The sequence below is a fragment of the Lutra lutra genome, chromosome 9 (assembly GCF_902655055.1).
Source record: "Lutra lutra chromosome 9, mLutLut1.2, whole genome shotgun sequence".
NCBI classification, from domain to species: domain Eukaryota; kingdom Metazoa; phylum Chordata; class Mammalia; order Carnivora; family Mustelidae; genus Lutra; species Lutra lutra.
Window position 1 is genome coordinate 113090650 of NC_062286.1, and position 23804 is coordinate 113114453.

General features: G+C 47.1%; 1 protein-coding gene across 8 annotated transcripts in view; it reads left to right on the forward strand.

Annotated features, from left to right (window-relative positions):
- RASSF2 (Ras association domain family member 2) overlaps positions 1-23804 on the forward strand; it is a 41550-nt gene that overhangs the window by 5180 nt on the left and 12566 nt on the right. For 5 of the 8 annotated variants that reach the window (XM_047745408.1, XM_047745407.1, XM_047745410.1 and 2 more), the window contains exons 3-4: positions 19452-19542; positions 21778-21853. In XM_047745408.1, coding sequence (XP_047601364.1) covers positions 19484-19542; positions 21778-21853 — 135 coding nt within the window. In that variant the 5' untranslated portion in view covers positions 19452-19483. Of the gene's footprint in view, positions 1-3165; positions 3229-19451; positions 19543-21777; positions 21854-23804 lie in introns of all 8 variants that reach the window. The other 3 variants (XM_047745412.1, XM_047745411.1, XM_047745413.1) reach the window with 1 other exon arrangement.

The following is a 23804-nucleotide window of genomic DNA, read 5'->3' on the forward strand; positions in this document are numbered from 1 at the left end:
TGCTTTGTCTTGATTTGTTTTGTGTTATCTGTTAGTAAGATGTGTCCCAAGGTATCAGAAAAACCTAAATGAGGTTATGTTTGGGTCTGGGAACGCTAACACATTTTCCCATATAGATTAATGGTAATTGATTCTTTGCTTTAGGTCACTTTGGCTCATGAAAAGGTTCATAGGAGCTCTCTGCTTTTGGGTGGCAGGGAACACCTCCATATGTACGCACATAATACCATGGGGCTGCAAAAAATACAGGGGAGTGTTGTGCATCTATTACCGTGGAAATATATGATATTTTTCAAAAGCAGGTTACCCAACTGTGCACTTTGCAAAATATATCCTCCCCTCCATTTTATATTTGTCTCTGGAAGGATGTGCAGGCAAATGTTCGCAGTGGTTGTCTCTGCGTGGTGGAATTTCGGGGAGATACTGATCTTAGTCTTTTTTAAGTTAAATATTTTTGTTTTTAATGATGGTAAAATATATGTAATAGAAAATTTGTCCTTTTCAGCATTTTTAAGTGTGGAATTCAAGGGCTGTGCAGTTTCTTGTCAGAGGATGCCACAGACTGAATGAGTTGAAAACCCCAGAAATGACTTTCTCGAAGTTCTGGAGGCTGGAAGTGTGGATTAGGGTGCCCGAAGAGGTGGGCGAGAGCTGTTCTAGATCTCAGACTTCTCGTTATACCTTCATGTGGCAGGAAGGAGAGGGGAGCTCCATGGGGTCTCTGAGAAGGGCACTAATCCCCTTTGGGGATTAGTCACCCCCGTGAGTCATGCCCAAAGGCCCCCACTTCCTAATCCAGGCCATTCTGGGTTAAGATTTCAACGTAAGAATTTGGCGGGACCCAAATGTTCCAATGACAACAGTGACATTATGTGTACTCCCAGTGTTGTACGACCATCACCAGACTCCCTCTCCAGAGCTCTTCCGTTGTCCCAGAGACCCTGTACCCATCAGCTGTCAACTTCCCATTCCCGACCTGAGAGCCCCTGGCAACCTCAGTTCCACGTACTGCCTTTGTGAATTTGCCTGTCCTAGGGATGGCATAGAACTGGAATCATTCAATAATCTTTGTGCTTCCCTATATTTGTCAAAGAAATAGAAATGTTTTACATAACAAGGAATGAAAGAGCCCCGTGAGAGAGTGGCGGTGTTTTGTTCCTGGGGGTTTCGTTTCAGGCAGGGCCATGAGGTCCTGGTCCTGGCCATCCGTCCCAACCCTGCCATCTTCCTCCGGGGTGGGGGGCAGGCTGTGACCTTCCCGTCGGCCTGGGGGAGCCAAGGGCAGGTGGCCAGGCACTAACGAATGCAGCGCCCCTGGCCTCGGAGCTGACCGCAGGTGTGGCTTGCTGGTTGCTGGCAGCTGGGCCTCGGGCCCCAGACGGCGGCTTCTGTGGTGGGTTTGAGTGGGTGTGCTTAGGGTTCACTGTGCCTTGAACCTCAGAGCCGTCTTGCAGTGAGAAAGGTCCAAACCTGCTAGAGGTGGGTTATTGGGACCATCCTTCTTGAAGGCTGAGAACGACAGCCTCATCATTTCAATTTCAAGCATCCTCTGTGTCTGTTCCAGATCCCGGGGCTGAACTTGACCTGCCAACTCCCCACCATAACCTGTTAAATTGCCACCATGGTGGCTGGGGGCATGGCTGTCGAATGTTCTGTCAGCAGGTGGGGTGGGCAGGCTGGTGTGCAGCAGGGGCATTAGCTGGTGGGGTTTGTGAGGCCCCAAGTGGTCCGGAGAGATGGGTGGTGGCCTTAGGTGGGCGGAGCCCTCTTCCTGAAGCTCCATATGGAACTTCACAGTTGATCACACAGACATTTGGGACAAGGATGGCTCTCTTGTGCATGTCACAAGGTAGTCAGGGACATGGTGCAGTGGGGTGGGGAGCAGGGAAGATGGTGTGTCGACTCTGAGGTGAAGGGATCAGGAAGCTTCGGGACCCAGAATTGGGAAACCAGGTCATGTGGCCCTGTTTAGGCGTCATGGGAGTGGATCAAGTGGCTTTTCAATGGGACACCTTGTTCTGTGTGAAAAGCTTTAAGTTCCTTGGTAAGTGAGCTCCCAGAAGGCCTGTCGGGCTTTCCAGAGAGTCAGTGAGAGGATTTAGGTGTGGGAGGGACAGACTTGCCCACTGAACTCTGGAAGTTTCTTTACCTGGTTCTACCTGTCTTCTCTCTGCCCAGTGGGAGGCTGCTCTTTTAATCCTGGGCAGTTGGGGGAGTGTAAAGATTTTACAGAGATGGCCTTTGAAGCCCATCTTGAGGAGAGGTTCTGTGTTGCACGGTGCTGATTTTTCTTCAGGGTTAGTCAGCTGGTAGCAGAGCAGGCAGAGGAGGGTAGGAACATGGTTTTGTGGAAAACTCCCCCTGTCAGCCTCCTGGAAATGCTCTGGAAACCCCCAGATGAGCCGTCTTTCCTGGTACTCGGAAGGATCTGAGATCTGATGTGTGAGGGTGAATTTTTCCACACACAGGGTATTAAGGAGGTGAAAGGAGGTCCCCCTCCAGTAGCTGCCCCAGGGGAGGGCTCAGTGCCCACAGGATTCTTCCTTTGCTCTCCCTTCTTTACTGTTTCTGAAATGCCAGGAACCTGCCCATCTTGGCAAGGGTGGGGGGAGAGATGGTGGGGGGCATGGAGGAAGCCCATGATCCTGGCTCTCGGGTGCTCAATCCTGGCCGCAGGTAGTGAGGAGCAGAACCCCCAAGATCTCTGCACACAAAGCTCGGCCTTAGCTTCTAGCACCAAAAAAGGAAGAGCTGCTGGGGTTCCCTGAGGAAGGGGAAGTGAGGTCAGAGATGAGTCTCAGAGAAATCGCTCAGTAAACAGGAAGAATGGCCAGAAAGAAACCTGTGCTTGTAGGAAATGGGGAGCTGGAGGCCCCCCATCCTCACCTGCCCCGATAGGTCAGCACATCCCTGCATAGCTGAGAGACTAACCACGGACAGTGAGCGGGGGCTCCCGGCCTCAGGCCCTCCCTGTGGGACAGGCTCCACCTAAATCCCATAATTATCAGGTGGAAGAAAGCTTAATTTGCCCTTCCTGAGGTAGCACATGAAATTACCCTATAAAATAGACCTTGGTTTTGAAAGATGCAGGTCAAGGAATGTTTCATCTTCCTTCCCTTATTAGGGCCAGGGTGGCCTCTTGCTGACTTCCCACTTTTTCCTCAGGCTACCTCAGCCACACAGAAGTTGGCATGTTGCTGAATCCTAGCCTGTGAGGGGCTAATCTTGGCGAGACCCCTCTGGTGGGTGGTGATGAAGGGGTTGCTTTAGGGAAGCAGGAGGATCTGTCGAATTAAAAGGTTGGCTTTCTAGATCTCTGGTTCCTCCGAGCCAGAGTCTAAATTCTACATACGCGCGCGCGCACACACACACACACAGACACACAGAGCATTTTCTGTCTGGAGTTTTTACTTCCTTAATGCCTTTTTTTTCATCCTGCTCCAACACCCTGGTTCTCTGATACAAGATTAAGGGACTTTGGGTTTCCTCCTAAACATCCAGAAGGTCAAAATCTTGCGGACACTGGTGGGACTTTCCTATAAGCAAGTAGTTGCTCATCCGGGCCTCTGAGGTGATTGTTTGGGTGAGTCGCAGTGGTGACCTTCCAGGTCACTCACCTGGCCACCCGCCCGCTGGTGTGGAAGGGGAGGCAGGCCCTTCTGGCAGGAATCCCAGGACCGTTTTCTCAGATCTGCCCTAGCCGCACCGGGGACTCAGCCTTGTGTACAGAAGGCCTGAGCAGAGCGGTCTGGGGTCCCATTTGGTGGCGGAAAGAGCAGGGGCTTCGTAGGTCAAGCTGCTGGTGGGGTGCCCAGCGTGGCTGGAATCTCAGCTCCTCACCGGAGAGGGTGGGCGAGGCAGGGGCTGCCTCTGGGGATGGGAGCCATGTTTCCTGTCAGCAGGGGCCTCACACCTGTCTTCAGTCAGGGCCCCCAGCTTTTTCCAGGTTGGGGGAGCCAGTGGTTTTGGGATCCATGAGGTGAGGGGTAGCTATTCTTTGGACAGAGTGTAGATGTGACTTAGGGTCTGTGGCAGGTGCCCAGGTCCCTGGTTGAAGTCTCTATCCTTGGCCCCTGCAGGGTCTGCTCTGTCCGTCCAGCTATTTACTCACTGCCCCCCCCTTTCCCCAGGCCCCCTGGGCCTGCTGTGGCTGTCAGCGGAAGCCCTCCATACCCAGTGCTTAGCCAGGGCACCACAGAAGGAGCCCTGGGCTTCATGTCAACTCTGTGACCTGGAACGAGTTGCCTAACCTCTAGGACCTTCTGTTTCCTCATCTGTAAATGGTGAAAATAAAGCCTTCGCGGTGGGTTCTTTCTTGTAAGGAAGAAGATAAAGCTTCTAGAACCTTGTTACCGGCAAGGCTGGCATCACTGCGGAGTTGGTTTGTTAGGAATGCACGTCCTCAGACCCCATCCAGAAGGACTGAATCAGTAGCTGGGGGTGGGGGGTGGGGAAAGGAATCTGTACTGAACGAGCCCTCCAGAGCCTTCTGGTCCACACTCCAGTGTGAGAACCCTTCCTCTAGGGTACCACTGGCTCAGTTGAGTTTTAGCTGAAACTCTTTTTTCCCCTTCACCTCAAGAGGGTTCTGCTTTGCCAGAACTCACACAGTTCCAGATTTGACCCCCACCCCTCTCCTGGCTGTGTACTTGGGGACCAGTGACTTCGCTTCTTTGTGCCTCATTTGCTTCATCTGCAAAATGGGGATATTGAGGTTTCTCCATGAAGTCGTTGTGGGGATGAAATGAGCCAAAGCAGATACTAGGTGGCCCACAGTGAACTTTCTTTATGGTGGCTGCCTATGATTCACATCTGGTGTCTTGTTATTAGCCTAATAATAATAGTGTGATTGTTCTGTTCTCGACTGATGGGGGAAACAGGCATCAAGGTGCCTCCCGAGACCTGTCTTCTGCTAGTTCTCCTGAGCTAAGCCCTTTTCCACCTGCCCACCTCTTACCAAATATCTTCCACTTCCCCTTTCGTGATGCTTAGCATGCTTTTGGGGTGGGGACTGAATGAAAGCCTTTATTCACAGTCAGATGGAAAGCTGAGAGAGTGCGGTCCATACACTCAAGACATTTGACCTTCGTTCCCGCTTTGGTGGTGTTTGGTGCCAGACTCTTTCCTGAGCTGAGTGACTGGGATAGCCCCGTGGGTAGGTCACCGGGGGCCTCTAGGCCTGGAAAAGAGGACAGAGGTGGTACATTCAGGGAAGGGAGGATCAGTAAGGTGAAGAGGCCCCAGAGAGGACCCAGGCCTGGCCAGTAAGTGGCCTTTTATTGAATAAAGGTGGAAGCAAGGTGAGCTGCTTGCTTCCCGGGCAGCCAGAATTTTGCCCATTCTGGGACAGGTTCAGGTTCAGGAACCAGGTGGTGGAATCTCTGGTAATCTCTAGAACTTGGCAGGGTCCCAGGCCACAACTCTAGTCTCCTTCCTTGGGTGGCGCAATAGGGCTGGGGTTTCCTGTTTGCCATCGGCACTTCTTCCTGCCCCTCTACCAAGGGGCTGAAGTCCACAGGGGTCAGCCCGATCTCCTCTGTAACCCCTGCTTGGGTTAGGAGACCTAACGAGACTGTCTTTAACACTATAGTATGAAGCACTGTGCAGGAGAATTTTCTACTCCAGCCCAGGAGCTCTAGATCATCCCCCTGGGGAGGGGGGCAGGGCAGGACTCAGAGAAGAGGTGGGGACAGGCCCCAAAAGGGGAAGCTGTGGGCCTCCAGTGAGTATTTCCTTTGTTTCTGGGGCCCAGGGCTGACTTCCTGTCCTCTCTGCTCTGGTGCTCTAGTTTACGTGTTGCCGGGCCCTTTGCGTCAACTCACTCTGTCCCTGCCTACACCCACCCTTTGGGTTGCGCTATGCTGCCCTCTCTTCCCTGCTGAGATATTAGTAATGGGGAGGGTGGTGCTGAAGACCCAACTCAGTTGGCTTTCAGAAAATTCTATTCCTTCCATTCCTGAAAGGCTGTTTTGAGACGCATTGAGTGGTGTCCTCAGTCTACTCAGCTCTGTCCCTATCAGATTTCTAGGTCGTTCTCAGCTCTGGTTGTACATCGGCACTCCCTGGGGAAGGCTATAAAAATGCTCATACCTGGGCCCCTTTCAGTGGATTTGATGTCATCGGGATGAGGGGCAGCCTGGACATGGGGAATTTTAAATCAACCCTGCTTACCCCCTTCTCTCCCCACCTTGCGGTCCTCCCTCAGGGAGAGTCTCAGGAGCACCTACAATCAGAACCTCTGAGCTGCTATGTGTCTCAAGGCCAGCTGCTTCTCCTTCCTGCTTTGGTTTCCGCTGTGGCCTCGCAGATGGCACGTCCCTCTCATCGGTCAGATGGGAGCTCTCTGGGGTTTGCCCCTCTGGGCATTCTCTGTGGAAAGCCCTCCCATCCCCTAGCCTATCTCACTCTCCTCGCTGTCCTGTCTTAGAGACTGGGACTGCCTGGGTCCTGTTAATGGGCAGTGGCCACCCACCCACTCCCATCCTGCCCCAGCTGCCGAGGTCAAGGCTGGCTCCCACTTTGCCACCAGGAAGACGGTGTAGGAAATGAATTGGATTCTTCATCTCCTCCGGGCTCTCCTGCCAAGGCCTGGGTTGCCAGCCTTTCTGTTCTGCCTTTGCCCTTCTCCCTCTGGGGACCTTCCAGTGACTCAATAAGATGAGCACACGTGGTCCATAGGCTGGAACAGAAACTGCAACGCTTAGCCAGCGTCCCAGGGAGGCTCTGAGGCCAGATGAACCTCAGCATGTTTTCCAGGTGCCTGGCAGAATGGGAGTGAGGGCCCTGGGCTTTGGAGGAACCAAGAGTTAAGAACAGATTTTGCTCCCTTGAAGAGAGCTTTGGATGCCTTCTCTCCCTCCTGGAGCAAGCTGAAGGCTCGATGTTTGCCTTCCTCATAGGAAGCCGAGCTGGTGACTTTCAACGGCTTGCACGGTCCCTCATTTATTCTTGGGGAAGCTGGAGACACCTGTGCAAGGGCAGGTCTGTGAAAAGGAAGAGGAAGGGCCCCTTTGTGCCACAGCTGCAGGGCTGTGATTGGTTCAGAGCTCTGGCAAGTGTCTGTCCCCAGACACACTGAGGCTGCACCTCAGCCTCACAGTGCACCTGGCCAGCTTGGGGGGTGCGGGGTGGGCAGCTGCTTCCTCCCTGCTGGATGGCAGGTGGGAGAAAGGGGATTCCTGCTGAGTCTTAGTGGCTCCCTTGTCCTCAGATGGGTTCTTGCAGAGCCGTGTGTGGGAGCTCACCCCTCCTTCCAGGGTGGCTCTCAGCTGACGACGGACTAGCACAGGGGTACAGAGGCCAGTCTGCCTATCCAAGTCCGTGGGGCTCTTCACACCCCGGAGCTCCCACGGGATCAGACTGTGGCTGGGCTCCAGCTGAATGAATCTGGTCACCCAGCTCCTTCCCCGGCCTGGTCCTGCTTCCCTCACTTGCTGACAGGACTCTCTTGAGAACACGTCCTCATTAACTCATGTGTCCAAAAATCCTTGTATGGGGCCCTGCTTCTGGAAATCCTCTTACCTAAGACAACAGGAATCCACTCCCTCCCTTGAAAAAATAATGATCATGGGAAGATTCACAGGAGAGAATCATAGGCTGGGGGCTGGGGTCCAGAAAGGGGAAGCTCCAAGCCTAGGAGGGGAAAGCAAGCAGATGGATGATTTCTGGGTGGTGGCAAGTGCTGTGAGGAGCTGGCTGAGGTGTGAGTGCCTGTCCCCCAACACTGCCCGGGGGCAGGGAAGATACTTTGAAGGGGGAGCTAAGTTTTGGATCAGGGTCTAGGGACCACGTGAGTTTGCTTGGGTCTGTAGAGGAGCATGGACACACGGAGCTTGAAGAGCAGGCCTAGAAAGTCCTCTGTGGCTGGGATGTCATCATCTCCAATGGCTGAGGAAACTTCCAGTTGTCAAAACGTTCTCTTGGATCTTAGGGAAGGTTGTACAAGCAGGATGTAATGGATGGGTCTTCCCATCTACCACTAGCAAGGTTCATGGTACTGCCCAGGCATTTGATGGAGCTGAAGAGAACCTAGAAGATTCTGCCAGGGTGTGAAATCCAGGTCAGAAGGAAGGACTGATTACTTGGTGGCCCCATTGGGTCTCCAATGTGACTGAGCCCCTCCTGTCCCAACGTGGCAGGCCCAATGATACACACACCTCCAGACCTTTCAGCAGACGTGCTTCAATATACATTTTACCTCTTAAATCTTTCTTTCTTTTTTTTTCTTAAAGATTTTATTTTTTTATTTGACAGAGAAAGATCACAAGTAGACAGAGAGGCAGCCAGAGAGAGAAAGAGAGAGAGGGAAGCAGGCTCTCCACTGAGCAGAAAGCCCAATGTGGGACTCGATCCCAGGACCCTGAGGTCATGACCGGAGCCGAAGGCAGCGGCTTAACCCACTGAGCCACCCAGGCGCCCTCTTAAAGTCTTTCTACAGGGAAGTTGTACCGATTTAGAATTCTTGAGGGGTGAACAATGATGTTCCTAGAGGGAGGTCAGTCGATTTTAATATGATTTAGACTTCCAAAGAGCAACTCTGCGTTAATGATTTTTTTATTAATAGTTTTTTTGAAAGTTATTTTTCTATAAAATTTATGTGTTGTGTTCAAGTCATCTTTCGTTTGCATCCCTTTCTCTCCCCTTCCTTTTGTGTGTGGGCACCTGCGAGCTGTTTCAGTTCTGTGTCTGAGATGCTGACCCACAGGGGAAGTCCCACCTTCCTCCCCATCATGCTCTCTCTTCCTCAAAAAGATGGTGACGGCCACTTGCCCCTTTGCCGTTCTCAAGGCATTGTGGAAGCATTGCAGGCAAATGATTCTTACAAGGCATTTTGGAGGCCCGGAGAGCCCCATAAATTCTTGATAATAACAGACAAGGCCGAAGAGTTGCAACGAGCCAGCTGAACCAGTCCCTCTCCCCAAGGCTGCAGATTTTGGCAAGCGCCCTTGGAGGAAGTGTCCCATTGAATCCACATTCCAGCCCCATCAGCCATCTTCCTCTGACCCTTCCTTGTGTGAGGAATAATACTCTGTTTAAGGAATATCAGACCGAACTCTAAATTTCTGGCCCTTTGTTAGCTTTGCTGCTGTGTTTGCCTTAAAGTGAATGTTAATTTAGCTGAACCCCCCTCAGCGTTGCCCCCTGCAAGCCCCCCAACCGGTTGGAGGTAGCCAGTGATTTATGGTGATGGTTGGAAAGTTTCTGAAGAGAGATGTAGACATTGCTGTCCTTGAGACAGACAAAGAAGGGGTTGGGTCCTGGTGTCCGTGACCTGTGAGTTTAATTCAACAATGTGGTAGGCTAATATGTGTTTTCCTAACACCCCAAACTCAAGATTTGTAAAAGTAAGAAAAAAGGTGGGGAGAAGTTCAGGTTGGAGAACAAAGATTAAGCAACATGAGCCTGGGGGGTCTGATACACAGCGATGGCCTAGCTGAGATCACCTAACAGGTAGTGATGGAATCTTGGAGAATCTCCACATTTGGGACCATCAGACTACTTGATTTATATCAATCTGGCAAGTAAAAAAATAGTGATTAGGGAGTTTGAACATCTTTTCATAAATCGATTAACTATTTGTGTTTATTTATTAACTGTGAATTAACTGTTTGTGTCCTTTGCCCAATTTTGTATTAGGTATAGAAACTTTTTCTTATGGATTTATTAATTTTACAAATTAATGACATTAACCCTTTGTCTATTGTATTGTAAATGTTTTCTCTCAATTTGTCATTGACTTTTGACTTTGGGTAGGGTAAAAATTTTTTTTTTCTGAAAGAAGTCAGAAATTTTTACAGATTGGTTCCATTTCTTTCTTTCTTTCTTTCTTTCTTTCTTTCTTTCTTTCTTTCTTTCTTTCTTTTTTTTTTTTCAATTATGTCTTCTAGGTTTGGGGTCTTTCACAGCAGAGTTTTTCCCACTTCAAGTTGATATATGTCTTATGTTTCCTTTCAGTATTTTATGTTTGAATGTTTAAATTTTTTATTCATCTATGATTTCTTTTGGTGGAAGGAGTAAGGTAGGGATTTAGCTTGCCCAACCTCCCCTTTCCAAAGGTCAGTCAATTCTCCAGCAACATTTTAACAATTAATCTATCTTTCCCTGGCTATTTAGAGATGCTCCCCACATTCTGTGTCCCCAAATATATTTGGGTCTATTTCCGTATGCTATATTGTTTCATTGATCTGCCTATTTTTTCTCAAGTACCAAGTAGTTTTAGTAACTATAGAGAAGACTTAAATTCCCTAATTGGTGTGTGGTCCGTAGATTTAAGAGGGCATGCTATCAAAGGGAATGGTCTTGAGAACAGGACAGACTGCTTTCAGATGCAGAACGAAATTACTAAATTATAGCTTATGATAGAGGCAGTGAACAAAAGAGAGTCCTGCCCAAAACCCAATCCATGAGTTAGAAGATTAGCTGCAGAATTCTAAGGAGAAGAAGGAGATGGAAGGTAAGGAGTAAAATGAGATGGTACTTGGGGGAGATAGGGGCAGGGATGGATGGTTGGGTGGATGGATGGACAGACAGGCAGACAGTGCTCGAGAGAGGGGCTAGAGACGTTGCCGAACCAAGAATGGGAGGAAGAGAAGAGAACGAAGAAAGGCTGGAACAACATTTCCCTAGTTGGAGGAAGACTTGAACACTCAGGGTGAGAATTTCTGTGGACAGCTAGGCACCGCTAATCTGATTTCTACACCAAGCAGGCTGCAGAATGGGCTCTGGTTGAGGTCCCCCATGACTGCCCTGAGGCTCCTTTGGGCTTTCTTCTTTGGGCTTCTACCACCAGCTTCTGGCTCTGCCGACCAGCCTCCTTTGCAAGGCCTCTTATTCTCTTGTCTTTCGGGGCAACATGTTTCCCTCCTTCTCTTCGAGAGATTCCTTTTTCTCTGCCCATAGCTGACCTACTGGGTACATCAGAGCCCTCCGTGCGTTCCAGACCTCCCTCTCTGGGAGCTCCATGCGGTTGCCTTCCTGGGCCGCAGACCTGGCTATGCTTGTTGTCGTCTGCCCCAAAGGGTTCCGTGGGCCTGTCTCAAAGTCAGCCCCTTTTCCTCAGCTTGCTACATGCGAATGTGACACCACCCCCAGCCCTGCATCATCCTGGACTCTGCCCTTATCCCCACGGTGACTCTGGCCTTGGACCCTTTTCCATATCTTTTTGCTGGTGTTATCACTACTTTTCCCTCTGCCTCTTTAAATCCTATAGACGCGGTGAATCTGCCGCCTTCCCCGGGTCAGGCCCCTCCGGGGTCCCCCTGCCTCTGTTCTCTGCCACAATCCTTTCTCAAAGTAGACTGTGTGGGCCAGCTGTTCCAACATTCAAGTCCGATCACACCCTCCCCTGGTCTCCTGAGGGCGGCTGTAAACGCCATCCTAGACGGGGTGGTTGAAAATAACAAATTTACTCTCTCGCATTCTGGAGGCCAGACGTCTGAAATGGGTTTCATCCGGCCCAAACACAGATGTCAGGAGGGCTCTGGGGGGCAGAGGGCGGGGAAATCATTTGCTTGCCTGTTCTGACTCTGCGAGCTGTGTGCCTTAGCTCACGGACCTTTCTCCATCCTCATCCAGCTTAGTACCTTCCCGTCTCTCTGTCTCTCTGCTGGGGTTGGTGTTCCAGAAGCTCCCTCTGCCTCTCTTATAAGGACACGTGTAATTACATTCAGGGCCCACCCAGGTAACCTAGGATGGTCTCCCTATTCCAAGAACCTTAATTTAATCACACCTGGGGGGTTCCCTGTACTGTACAAGGTAATGTTCACAGGCTCCCTAGATTAGGACCTGGGTACCTTTGGGTCCATTATTCAGCCTACCATACCTCCCGTGGCACCTCGAACTCCTTGACATGGTTAAGGTCCCAGAAGCACCCTCCTCCCCCATTTTGCACAGCTCTGGGATACATGTGGCTTCCATCTGGACCACTCTGCCCTAAACTTCTGCCAGTTCCTTCTCATCCCGGAGGCCTCAGCCTAGACAATGCTTCCTTCAGAAAGCTCCTGGGAGGGGCGCTTGGGTGGCTCAGTGGGTTAGGGCCTCTGCCTTTGGCTTGGGTCATGATCCCAGGGTCCTGGGATCGAGCCCCCGCGTCGGGCTCTCTGCTTGGCGGGGAGCCTGCTTCCCTCTCACTCTCTGCCTGCCTCTCTGCCTACTTGTGATCTCTGTCAAATAAATAAATAAATAATCTTAAAAAAAAAAAAGGAAGAAAGAAAGAAAGCTCCTGGGACCCCATACATGTCCAGATTAGGTGCCCTTCTGTGTGCTGCCCTAGCACCTGCTTCCCTTGATAGAACAGTCTCCTGTTATCCATCTCTTACTGCATCTTGAGGACGGGGCTGTGCCTGTTCTCTTTGCTGTTGAATCACCATCAGTAAGGGCAAAAGGCACATACATGTCAGGCATACGAGAAGTGATTGTGAAATTTGTGCATTTAAACCTGCATAGGGGCGCCTGAGTGGCTCAGTGGATTAAGCAGCTGCCTTCTGCTCAGGTCATGATCCCAGGGTCCTGGGATCGAGTCCCTCTTGGGCTCCCTACTCAGTGGGAATCCTGCTTCTCCCTCTGCTTCTGCCTGCTGCTTCCCCTGCTTGTGGTCTCTCTCTCTGTCAAATAAAAAATAAATAAATAAGTAAATAAATAAACCTTCATAGGAAGGGGACTTTTTTCCCATTTTTAAAATTTAAATTCAATTTAATTAACATATACTGTATTACTCGTTTCGGAGGTAGAATTCAGTGATTCATCAGTTGCGTATAATACCCAGTGCTCATTACGGCAAGTGCCCTCCTTAATGCCCATCACCCAGTTACCCCATCCCCCACCCCCAACAACCCTCAGTCTGTTTCCTAGTTAAGAGTCTCTTTTGGTTTGCCTCCTGCTCTGTTTTTCTCTTAGAATGGATACTTTTTTAAAAAGTGGGCACTGACTAGTTATGGGTAATTATCACTTAAAAAAACATAGAACTTTCTTACCAGTCTGATTCTCTTTCTCCTTCTTTTTCTTTCGTTCTTTTCCTTCCTTCCTTCCTTCCTTCCTTCCTTCCTTCCTTCCTTCCCTTCCTCTTCCTCTTCCTCCTCCTTCTTCTTCGCAGTACATATGTATTCTGATTTTTTTTTTTTTTTTAAGTAGTATGGAGCCCAGTGCAGGGCTTGAACTCATGACCCTGAGATCAAGACCTGAGCTGAGGGGGTGCCTTGGGTGGCACAGTCGGTTAGGCATCTGACTCTTGGTTTCTGACTCTTGGTTTTGGCTCCAGTCATGATCTCAGGGTTTTGGGATCGAGCCCCATGTCAGGCTCTCTGATCAGCGTGGAGTCTGCTAGAAGGTTTCTCTCCCTCTCCCTTTGCCCTTCTTTCCTGCTTGTGTGAGCTCTCTCTTGCTCCCTCTGTAAAATAAATAAATAAGTCTTAAAAACAGAAACAAAAACAAAACCTGAGCTGAGATAAAGAGTTGGATGCTTAACCTACGGAACCACCCAGGCACCCCTGAACTCCAATTTTTATGATTTTTTTTTCCTTTTAGGAAAAATCAAGAAATTAAAATTTAGAACTTGGAAAGAATGACTGTGTCCTTAGGATACCACTTTTGGGTACACAGTTGGGAACTGAGTTTTCAGAACGAAACTCAGCCTTCAACTCCCCTCCCTGCACCAATGCCCCCTTTATTAGGTGGCCTCTTGTATTTGTCTCCTGCGACTCCTTTAACAAAGTGTCAACATATAACAGCTTAAAACAACACAAATTTATGATCTTAGGGTTTTTTAGGTCAGTACCTACAGGGTCTCACTGGGCTAAAATCAAGGTATCAGCAAGGCTGTGTTCTAGAGGACCTAAGGAAAAATTCATTTGCTCATCCTTTTCAGCTTCTAGAGGCCGCCATGTTCTTTGGATTTGTGACCCTCTTCCTCTAGCTTCAAAGCCAGCAACAACAGATTGTGTCCTTTTCACATTGTATCACCATCACACTGTCTTTTCTGCCTCCCTCTTTCATTCTCTTTTATATCATGGTGAAATACACATGAAATGTATCAACTTCATCATTTTTAAGTGCATAGTTCAGTAGCATTAAGGACATTCCCGTTGTTGCCCTAGCAACACCACCATCCATCCATGTAATGCTTAATGTTGCAAAACTAAAACTCTATTCTTTAGACACTAATTCCGCTCCTCCCCAGCCTTGGCAACCAAATTTCTGCCTTATGTTTCTATGATGTTGACTACTTTGGAGACTTCCTATTAATGGCATGACACAGTATTTGTCCTTTGGTTGCTGGCTTATTTCACTTGGCTGAATGTCCTCAAGGTTCTTCCATGTTGTAGCATGTGTTAGAATCCCCTTCTTTTTTAAGGCTGCAGAATATTCCATGGTATGTGTCTAACATGAATTGCTAATCCATTCATATGTTGATGGACACTTGAGTGGCTTCCATCTTTCAGCTGTTGTGTTTTATGCTGCTATAGATGTGGATGTATAAATATCTCTTCAAGATCCTGCTTTCAGTTCTTTTGGGTATATACCCGGAGGTGGAGTTGCTGGATCATATGCTAATTCTATTTTTAACTCTTTGAGGAACTGCTGTAGTGTTGTTCACATTGGCTGCACCATTTTACATTGCCACCAGTGGTGCCCAAGGTGCCCTATCCTTCCACATTCTTGACACTTGTTATCTCGTGTCTTTTTGATACCTAGCCATTCTAACACAAATGAGGGGATAATGTGATTTTGACTTGCTTTTCCCTAACAACCTACTATTGAGCATCTTCTTCTGTGCTGTTGTTCACTTGTATGTCTTCTTTGGGAAAATGTCTATTCAGTTTCCCTGCCCATTTATTAATTGGATTGTTGGGTTTCTTTTGCTATTGAGTTCTCTGTGTTCCTTATATATTTTGGATAGTAACCCTTTACCAGATTTATAGTTTGCAAATATTTTCTCCCATTCTGTAGGTGGCCTTTCCATCTTGCTCTTTGTTTCCTTTGCTGTACAGAAGCTTTTTAGTTTTATGTAGTCCCACTTACTTATTTCTACTTTTGTTCATGACTTGGGTGTCATATCCAAAAAATTGTTGCCAAGACCAGTGCCTAGGAACTTTATTTCTGTTTTCTTCTTTAGAGTTTTACAGTTTCAGGTCTAACTCATTTCAAGTTATTTTTTTTAAAGTAGCCTCCACACCCAACATGGGGCTTGAACTCATGACCTCAAGAGTTGCATGCTGTACTGGCTGAGCCAGCCAGGTGCCCTTCAAGTTAATTTTTGTGATTGGTATAAGATAGGGGTCTAATGCCATTCTTCTGCATGTGAGTTTCCAATTTTTCCAACATTCATTGAAGACACTATTCTTCCCTCATTGAATATTCTTGGCTCCCTTCTCAAATATTAATTCCATGTGCATGGGTTTATTGCTGGGCTCTTAATTCTGTTCCATTAGTTTATATGCCAGCATCATGCTGTTTTGATTGCTATAGCTTTGTAATACAGTTTGAATTCAGGAAGCGTGATGCCTCCAGCTTTGTTCTTTCTGAGGATTGCTTTGGCTGTTTGAGTTTTTTTGTTGTTCCCTATAGATTTCAGAATTATTTTTTCTGTTTCTGTGAAAAATGCCATTGGAATTTTGATAAGGATTCTGTTGATCAAGAGGTGGCTTTGGGTAGTATGGACATTTTAACAATATTCTTCTGATCCATGAACATGGGATATCTTTCCATTTATTTTATTATTTTATTTTTCTCAATTTCTTTCATCAGTATCATTCAATTTTAGTGTGAAGATCTGTCACACACTTGGTTAATTTATTCCTAAGAATTATATTTTTTGATGCTATTGTAAATGGGATTTTTAAATCTCTTTTTCAGATAGTTTGCTGTTAGTGTATAGAAACACAACTATTTTTGTATGCTGATTTTGTATGCCACAACTTTACTGAATTCATTGATTAAATCTAACAGTTTTTTGGAAAAATCCTTAAGATTCTTAAAAAAAGATTTATTTATTTTAGAGAGAGAGTGAGTGTGTATGAGTCAGGGGAGAGACAGAGGGAGAGGAAGAGAAGCAGATTCCCCACTGTGAGCAGAGCCCAACTCAGGGCTCAATCTCACAACCCTGAGATCATGACCTGAGCCAAAATCAAGAGTTGACGCTTAACTGACTGAGCCACCCAGGGGCCCCATGGTGTCCTTAGGATATTCTATGTATAAGATCATATTATGCAAACAGAGACAATTTTACTTCTTCCTTTTTGACTCGAATGCCTTTTATTTGTTTTTATTGCTTGAAGACCCTGGCAAGGATTTTCAGTACTGTGTTGAATAGGAGTGGTGAAAGTGGACACCCTTGTTTTACTCCTGGTTGCAGAAGAAAAGCTTTCAGGTTTTCACTGTTAAGTATGATGTTAGCTGTGGGCTTGTCATGTCTGTCTTCTATTATGTTGAGGCATATTCCTTCTATACCTAATTGGTTGGAGTTTTTGTCATGAAAGGATATTGAATTTTATCAATTGCTTTTTTTGCATCTGTTGAGGTAATCATATATGATATCCATGTGTGGAACTATCCTTGTATCCCAGGGGTAAATCCTGTGATTTACTTGATCATATTGTATGATCTTTTTCATGTATTGTTGAATTTGCTTTGCTAGTTGTTGAGAATCTTTACATTTACACTCACTCTTTTTAGGTATATCAGCCTGTAGTTTTCTTTTTCTGGTGGTATGTTTACCTGGCTGCGGGTAGCAGGGTAACACTGGCTTCATAAAATGAGTTTAGGAGTGTTCCCTCTTCTTTGGTTCTCTAGGAGAGTTTGAGAAGGATTGGGTATTGATTCTTCTTTAAATATTTGGTAGCATTCACCAGTGAGACCATCTGGTCCCAGGCTTTGCTTTTCTTTTCAAAACCTGGGAGGTTTTTGATTACAAATTCAATCTTACTCATTATTGGTTTATTCAGATTTTCTTTTTCTTCATGATTCAATCTTGGTACATTATATGTTTCTAGAAATGTATCCATTTCTTCTAGGTTATCCAATTTATTGGCATATAATTGTTCATAGTAGTCTCTTAAGATGATTTGCATTTCTCTGGTGTCAGTGGTAATGTCTCCTTTTCATGTCTAATTTTGTTTATTTGGGTTTTTTCTCTTAGTCCAGCAAAAGGTTTGTCAATTTTGTTCATCCTTTCTAAAAACCAGTTTAGTTTCACTTATCTTTTCTATTGTTTTACTGGTCTCTCATTTATTTCTGCTCTGATCTTTGTTATTTCCTTCCTTCTTCTAATTTGGGGCTTAGTTTATTCTTTTTCTAGTTCCTCGAGGTTGTTTATTTAGGATCTTTCTCTTTTCTTAATGTAGGTGTTTATTGCTATAAAGTTCCATCTTAGAACCACTTTTGTTGTATCCCATAACTTTTGGTATGCTCTATTTCCATTTTGTTTGTTTCCAGATATTTTTGACCTCCATTTTGATTTCCTTTTTGACCCATTGGTTGTTCAGGAGCGTGTTGTTCAATTTCCACATATTCATGAATTTTCCAGTTTTCTTCCTCCTATTGATTTCTAGTTTCATACCACCGTGGTTGGAGAAGATACTTGGTATGATCTCAATCTTCTTAAGTTATGAAACTTGTTTTATCTGTAATTTACTTTGAAATGCATAAAAAATAAGATGGATTGTTGAATAGATAAAGGAATGTATAGCTGGACAGCTGTGTGATAAGGATAGTAATTTTTCTTAAAGACTTTTATTTATTTATTTAAAATATTTTATTTATTTATTTGACAGAGAGAGATCACAAGTAGGCAGAGAGGCAGGCAGAGAGAGAGGAGGAAGCAGGCTTCCTGCTGAGCAGAGAGCCTGATGCGGGGCTCAATCCCAGGACCCTGGGGTCATGACCTGAGCCAAAAGGCAGAGGCTTTAACCCACTGAGCCACCCAGGCACGCTAAAGATTATTTATTTGAGAGAGAGAGAAGACCATGGGAGAGTGAACACGAGTGTGGGGGAGGGGCAGAGGGAGCGGGAGAAGCAGACCATCCGCTGAGCAGGGAGCCCAATGTGGGGCTCTTTCGATCCTGGGAGCCTGGGATCATGATCTGAGGCAAAGGCAGACACTTAACTGACTGAGCCACCCAGGCACCCCAGCAAATGTTAAGGGTAGAATAAGCATATATCCATGGCTGTTCATTGTCTTCTTCCTCATCTTTATGTTTGAAAATTCTCATAACAAAATGCTGGAAAAAACTTGGAGGTAATGTCATTCCCCAGAGAGAGCCAATCCTTCATTCCTTTATATACAGATAGACACATGCCAGGGATTCTTAACTGGGGGAAGTTTAGCCCCCAGGGGACACTGGGTAATTTTTGATCGTCATGACTGGATGGTGCTGCCGGCATCCAATGGGTAGAGGCCCGGGATGCTGCTAACAGTGCCCTCCGATGCAGAGGACAGTCTGCACAACAAAGAATGTTTTAGCCCAAATGTCGACAGTGCTGAGGCTGAGAAACCCTGTCATATATATCTGAATATCTGAATATTTATACCCATTCATATTAATGTGTATATATATATATATATATATATATATATATATATGAGACTGACTCAGGACCTTCAGATTATGTACACACACACACACACACACACACACACACACATATACATATATATGTATATATACACACACACATATTTTAGGCTTACATATATATATATTTTTTAAAGATTTTATTTATTTTATTTGACAGACAGAGATTACAAGTAGGCAGAGAGGCAGGCAGAGAGAGAGGAGGAAGCAGGCTCCCCGCTGAGTAGAGAGCCCAATGCGGGGCTTGATCCCAGGACCCTGGAATCATGACCCGAGCTGAAGGCAGAGGCTTTAACCCACTGAGCCACCCAGGCACCCCTAGGCTTACATATATTTTAAACAAACTTGAACTCATGGTTTTGTAACCTTTGTTTCCATAACATGTTGTCATTTTCCCAGGTAATTAACTGCCTTAAACCTTATCCTATTTTAATGGCGATTGTAGGTGTCTATGCTAGATTCATTGTGCCCAGCTCTGTCTGGGCATTTTCAGGTGGCTGGCCAGTCTCTAGTGTACCTTAGTGGAGTTCGAGTCTTCCCTGACAGACACATCTCTATTCTGCATGGTGAAGTTCTCTTCAGGGAAGACTCGTTGGTCACCCTTGGGACCACCTTGGGCATCAACATTCTTAGTGACTGGAGCATTTGTTCTGGGGCCCTCCAAGGGTTGTCAGTCTCCCCTTTGGGTGTTTTTTTTTCCCCCAGAGGCTGTGCCAAGCAGAGGCAGCAACCAGCAGTGTGGTATCTCACTAGCCCTGGGTCAGCATTGGGTTGCCCAAGCTGTGGATCTGGGGAACAGAGAGCCATGTGCCCCCTCCCCTGGCCCAAGTTCTGCGTCCCTAAGGACCCAACTTGACTTTGACCTCTGTCTTTTTTCAAACATAGGTCTCCCCTTCTGATGAAAAGAGAACAGAAGAATGGACTACAGTCACCAAACCTCCCTCGTCCCGTGCGGACAAGATAAATACATCTCCAAGTAAGATTTTTGGCTTTAGTGTTGTGCCCCCAGTGGCCAGTCCTGCGTGGATGGAAGCCCCTGGCAGGAGAGCCTCTTCTGCCCATGGGTGGCAGGGGCTCCATGTCATGGACAGCAAAGCAAAGGGGACCTTCAAGACACAGATGGTGTCCTGGAAGGAGGAATTAATGGTGGTTGCCCCTTGCGCTGTCTGTGGTGTCCCTTGAGGCAGTCCCTGCTGGGTCATATCCCTGTGCAGCTGGGGGTCTGACCAGAATGCGCACAGGTGACCCCTGAACAGAAAGAGACAGTCTTATGGCTTTATATGCACTCAAATCTCTTGAGCTCAGATTTTTTTTGCTAATGGGAGCCAAAATGGACTTTTTCAAATGATAAGTTTGAGAATAGATTTTTCTATCCAGCACAGGGATTCGCTTATACTGAATGCTCTCTATCTGACCTAAATGTTTAACTCATCCAAGGCCAAATTGTTTTAATTCCTTTACACATATTTGGCCACATACAGACACGCAGTTGTGTGAACTGTGGCTCGTTCTTACTGCTTCACTGAGGGATTTCTCCAGGGCCCTCGACTGACTGGCCAGTCATTTTAGATCTCTGTGCTCAAAAGTCCCAAGCAGCTTTTGCGTTAGGTTATTTGGAGTCACATTTTTCAACTAATTTATTTAGGCTTGCATAGAATGACTCCGATTTTTCTAGGTTTAACTTGTCAGGAGCTTCTTGGAATTTCAAGCCAGCTCTGACCTCTGGTGTGGCCCCAAATCGCTCCACTGAATGGCAGCATTCAGAGAGTCCAAACTTTTGCCTGAGAGTAGGCAAGAGCACAGGGTGATGTCTTCAAGCCCCTGCCTTCCCGGCCCGCAGGCACTAGCATGCACCTTCAGATAAAACGAGTATATCGTTCTCAAGTTGGATGAGGCCTCGTCCAAATCACAAAGGTGGGAAGTCCTTGCTCTCTCTCAGTTCAGTAGAGCTGTGTTTCCAGGGGCCACCTGAAAACCAGGATTTAACAGCAAATGAGGCTAATATAGGGTTTCAGAGGGAGATTTGCAAGAAAACATTTTTTTAAATTTTATTTATTTAAATAATCTGTATACCCAACATGGGGCTTGAACTCACTACCCTGAAATCAAGAGTCACACACCCCTCCCACGGAGCCAGCCAAGCACCGACCCCAATTTTTTTTTTTTTAATAAACTTGAAAGCACTTAGAATAGAATAAAAAGATAAAAGCTTATAGAACAGAATATTGCCAGGACCCAGAATCCCCTCCTGCCCTCTTGTGGTCACTGCTCCCCGAGGTGAACTGCTATCCGGAATTCTAACACCCATTTTGAACTCTATATACATGGGATCATATAATACGTGGCCTTTGGAGTCAGGCATCTTTTCCTCAACCTAACTTCTGTGAGATCCATCTGTGGGGGCTGTGGCTCATTCATATTCTTGTTACTATGTAACATTCCACTGTGTGACTACAGCTTCCTTTATTCATCCTCTGCGCTGTTGACAGGAATTTGTGAGGTTTTTTTTTTTTAATTTTTATTTACTTATTTGACAGAGAGATCACAGGTGGGCAGAGAGACAGGCAGAGAGAGAGGAGGAAGCAGGCTCCCAGCCAAGCAGAGAGCCCGATGCGGGGCTCGATCCCAGGACCCTGGGATCATGACCTGAGCCTAAGGCAGAGGCTTAACCCACTGAGCCACCCAGGCGCCCCAATTTGTGAGTTTTTAAACACGCTGTAAGGTCATGTCTCTGAAGCATTAGTCAGTGGGTCCAGACCGTCCCTTTTAACATGCTGCAAAGCCTAGAAGTTCCTGAGTCTCCCGAAAGCCTGTATTGATTGCCCTGTCCTCACAGCAGGGGTGAGGAAGAAAAGATAGTGGGGCCCCAGCAGCCTTGTATGTGGACTTAGTCGTGTGTTTGCCTCTGTGAATCTCACCAAGGACTGCGTGTGGAGTTTGGTTTGGGGAGTGTTGTCAGAGCTGCGAGCCTGGGTTTGCTGGAGTTGTTCCTCACACTCAGTCTCTTCTAGGTGGGATCTGTTCTTGACCTTGATCCTGGGGAAAATGGAGATGGGGGTGGTGGCTGTGTGTCTGTGTGTGTGTACGCATGTGTGGACGGACACCCAGACTGGGGCAGCTGAAGGCCAGGTTGGAGGTGAGAAAAGAGGGAACAGGTGCATTACAAGTGGCTTCAGCTGAGAATGTCAGTTTGTATCTCGCTTGCCCTAAGGAACGAACTTCTCCTTCATCTGAAGACCTACAATTTGTACTATGAAGGCCAGAATTTGCAGCTCCGACACCGTGAGGTAAGGACACCGCAGGGAAAGCCTGTGGGCCAGCCCAGTCTGTCTCCATGTCTCCAGGGTCTTGGGGTCCCTGCCTCTCCTACCCCCACCCAGGGGTGGTCTCTCATTGAGGATGTGAGCGGGAGCCCCTGGAGTTCTTTGGAAGGAGATCCCAGGCTTGTTTTGTTCTAATGAGGATGAGCTTTTCTGTTCCAGAGATATTCCTGGGGATGTGAGCCTGGGGTAGCCTCTGCTTCAGAGGGGGGTCTTTCAAAGGGGACGTTCATGAAATGATCCTTTCCCATGGCTCTCAAGCAGGCTCTTTCTTCTTGGGCAATTCAGGAATCTTACCCAGTCCTCTGTGTTTACACACCTGGGCCCACATCAGTCAGCTCGGTGTGGAAACACTTGGCCCTTCTGTATGACTGCAGTGGTCTTCCTCGGATGCCTTCCTGGGATGCCCTTTGCTCTCTGTCCGGCTTCTCCCAGCCCCCAGCCTGAATCTAAGCTTACTCATCCCGTATCCATTTCCGTTAAAGCCTGTTATCGGGTAGATGGTGAGTTATGGAGGAGCCAGGTGGAGTAATTTATACTCAAGTGTTCTAGGCTGATAAGACGTGTGTAATACCTTCTAAACACATTCTCAGCTCATCAAACCATGGTGATTCAATCCACAGAAACAGATATCAGATGGTAGAATTTCAGCTACAAGGGCAGGCTCATTGGGGAGAGTATGTGAGATGCAGTGGCCTTTTCTGTGTCCCTCAAACCAGTCCATGTAGGCAAAGTCCTACTGTGGGTTAAATCCTGTCCTAAAATCATACTATGTAACAGTAGGCATGCCAGCCTCAGGCTTTACCAGCTAGAAGGCCCTCTATACGGCCTGCTCTTACATAAAGCCTTTCCCCCCAAGACCCCTACCAGCCTGAAAGTTGTTCTCCTCCTCTCCTGCCATCTTTGGCTCTTCCCTCCTCTCTGTCGATGATCCTGGGATCTGGGTCAGTTGTTTGTTGGCCGGGTGTCCTCTTCATCCATGTGGCTCATCCCGAGGACGTAGCCGTGGCCCAGGTCTGACAGCTGTAGGTTTTTCTGAGACCCTCTAAAAGGTCTGACCCTTTTAGGCACTGCCCTTAAAGCTTCTCGTAGTGAGTGGCTCAGCCATTTGTAAGATTTTGGTCCTTGGATAGCTTTTCAGCAGTGTGTCTTATAGAATAAATTCTCAGAATGCTCTGTGATTACAAAGAGACTCATTATAATAAATGAGATTCAGTTCTTTGAGACAAAACACACCGATGCCCTTAGAAGGGTCTGATGTTTAACTTGTTAGCAGTCAACCCCCCTTGAGTATAAATTTGGAATTCTTAGAGGATTTAGTCACCTCTTGGAGAGCCATAATGTAGCACATTAGCTAATTAAAGGCTCTGGGATGTTATGCTAGTAAGAAATCTGATGAACATATCCTCTCCCAGCTCATGATCGCCTGACACCCTATTTAAGGGAACGGTTGATCTGCGAGAGGAGCTAGTAGTATTCGATAGAACAAACTTGGGGAAATGTTACTGCAAATCTCGTTCATCCAGCAGGTCAGATTGGTAAGCATACGTTCTAGCTAAAGACATATCTTCCCATAGTGGGGGAGGGAAAGTAGCTAATTCGAGAATCTGGCTCTGACTTCCGTTAGCAAGGCTCATCTCACTCTAAGAGATGTCTTCTTCTTTCTTTAAAGTATAAAAACAAAACAAAAAAACCCCCACCCTTTTTATAATTGACACACATGTGCTTGATTTCAAGGCAACTTTTGTGTTGACCTTGAGGTTATCTTCAGGGCGTCAGGGGTCGTTTGCGGTGGGGTGTGTCTCAGAGCTGGCCTGCGGGTGTAACTTGGGTGCGCCCGGCCAGGACGCGTCAGGGGCTCTGTCCATTGTCCCTGGACGTGCTGCTGGCTTCTGCGGGGTTTTCAGGGCTGGCTCAC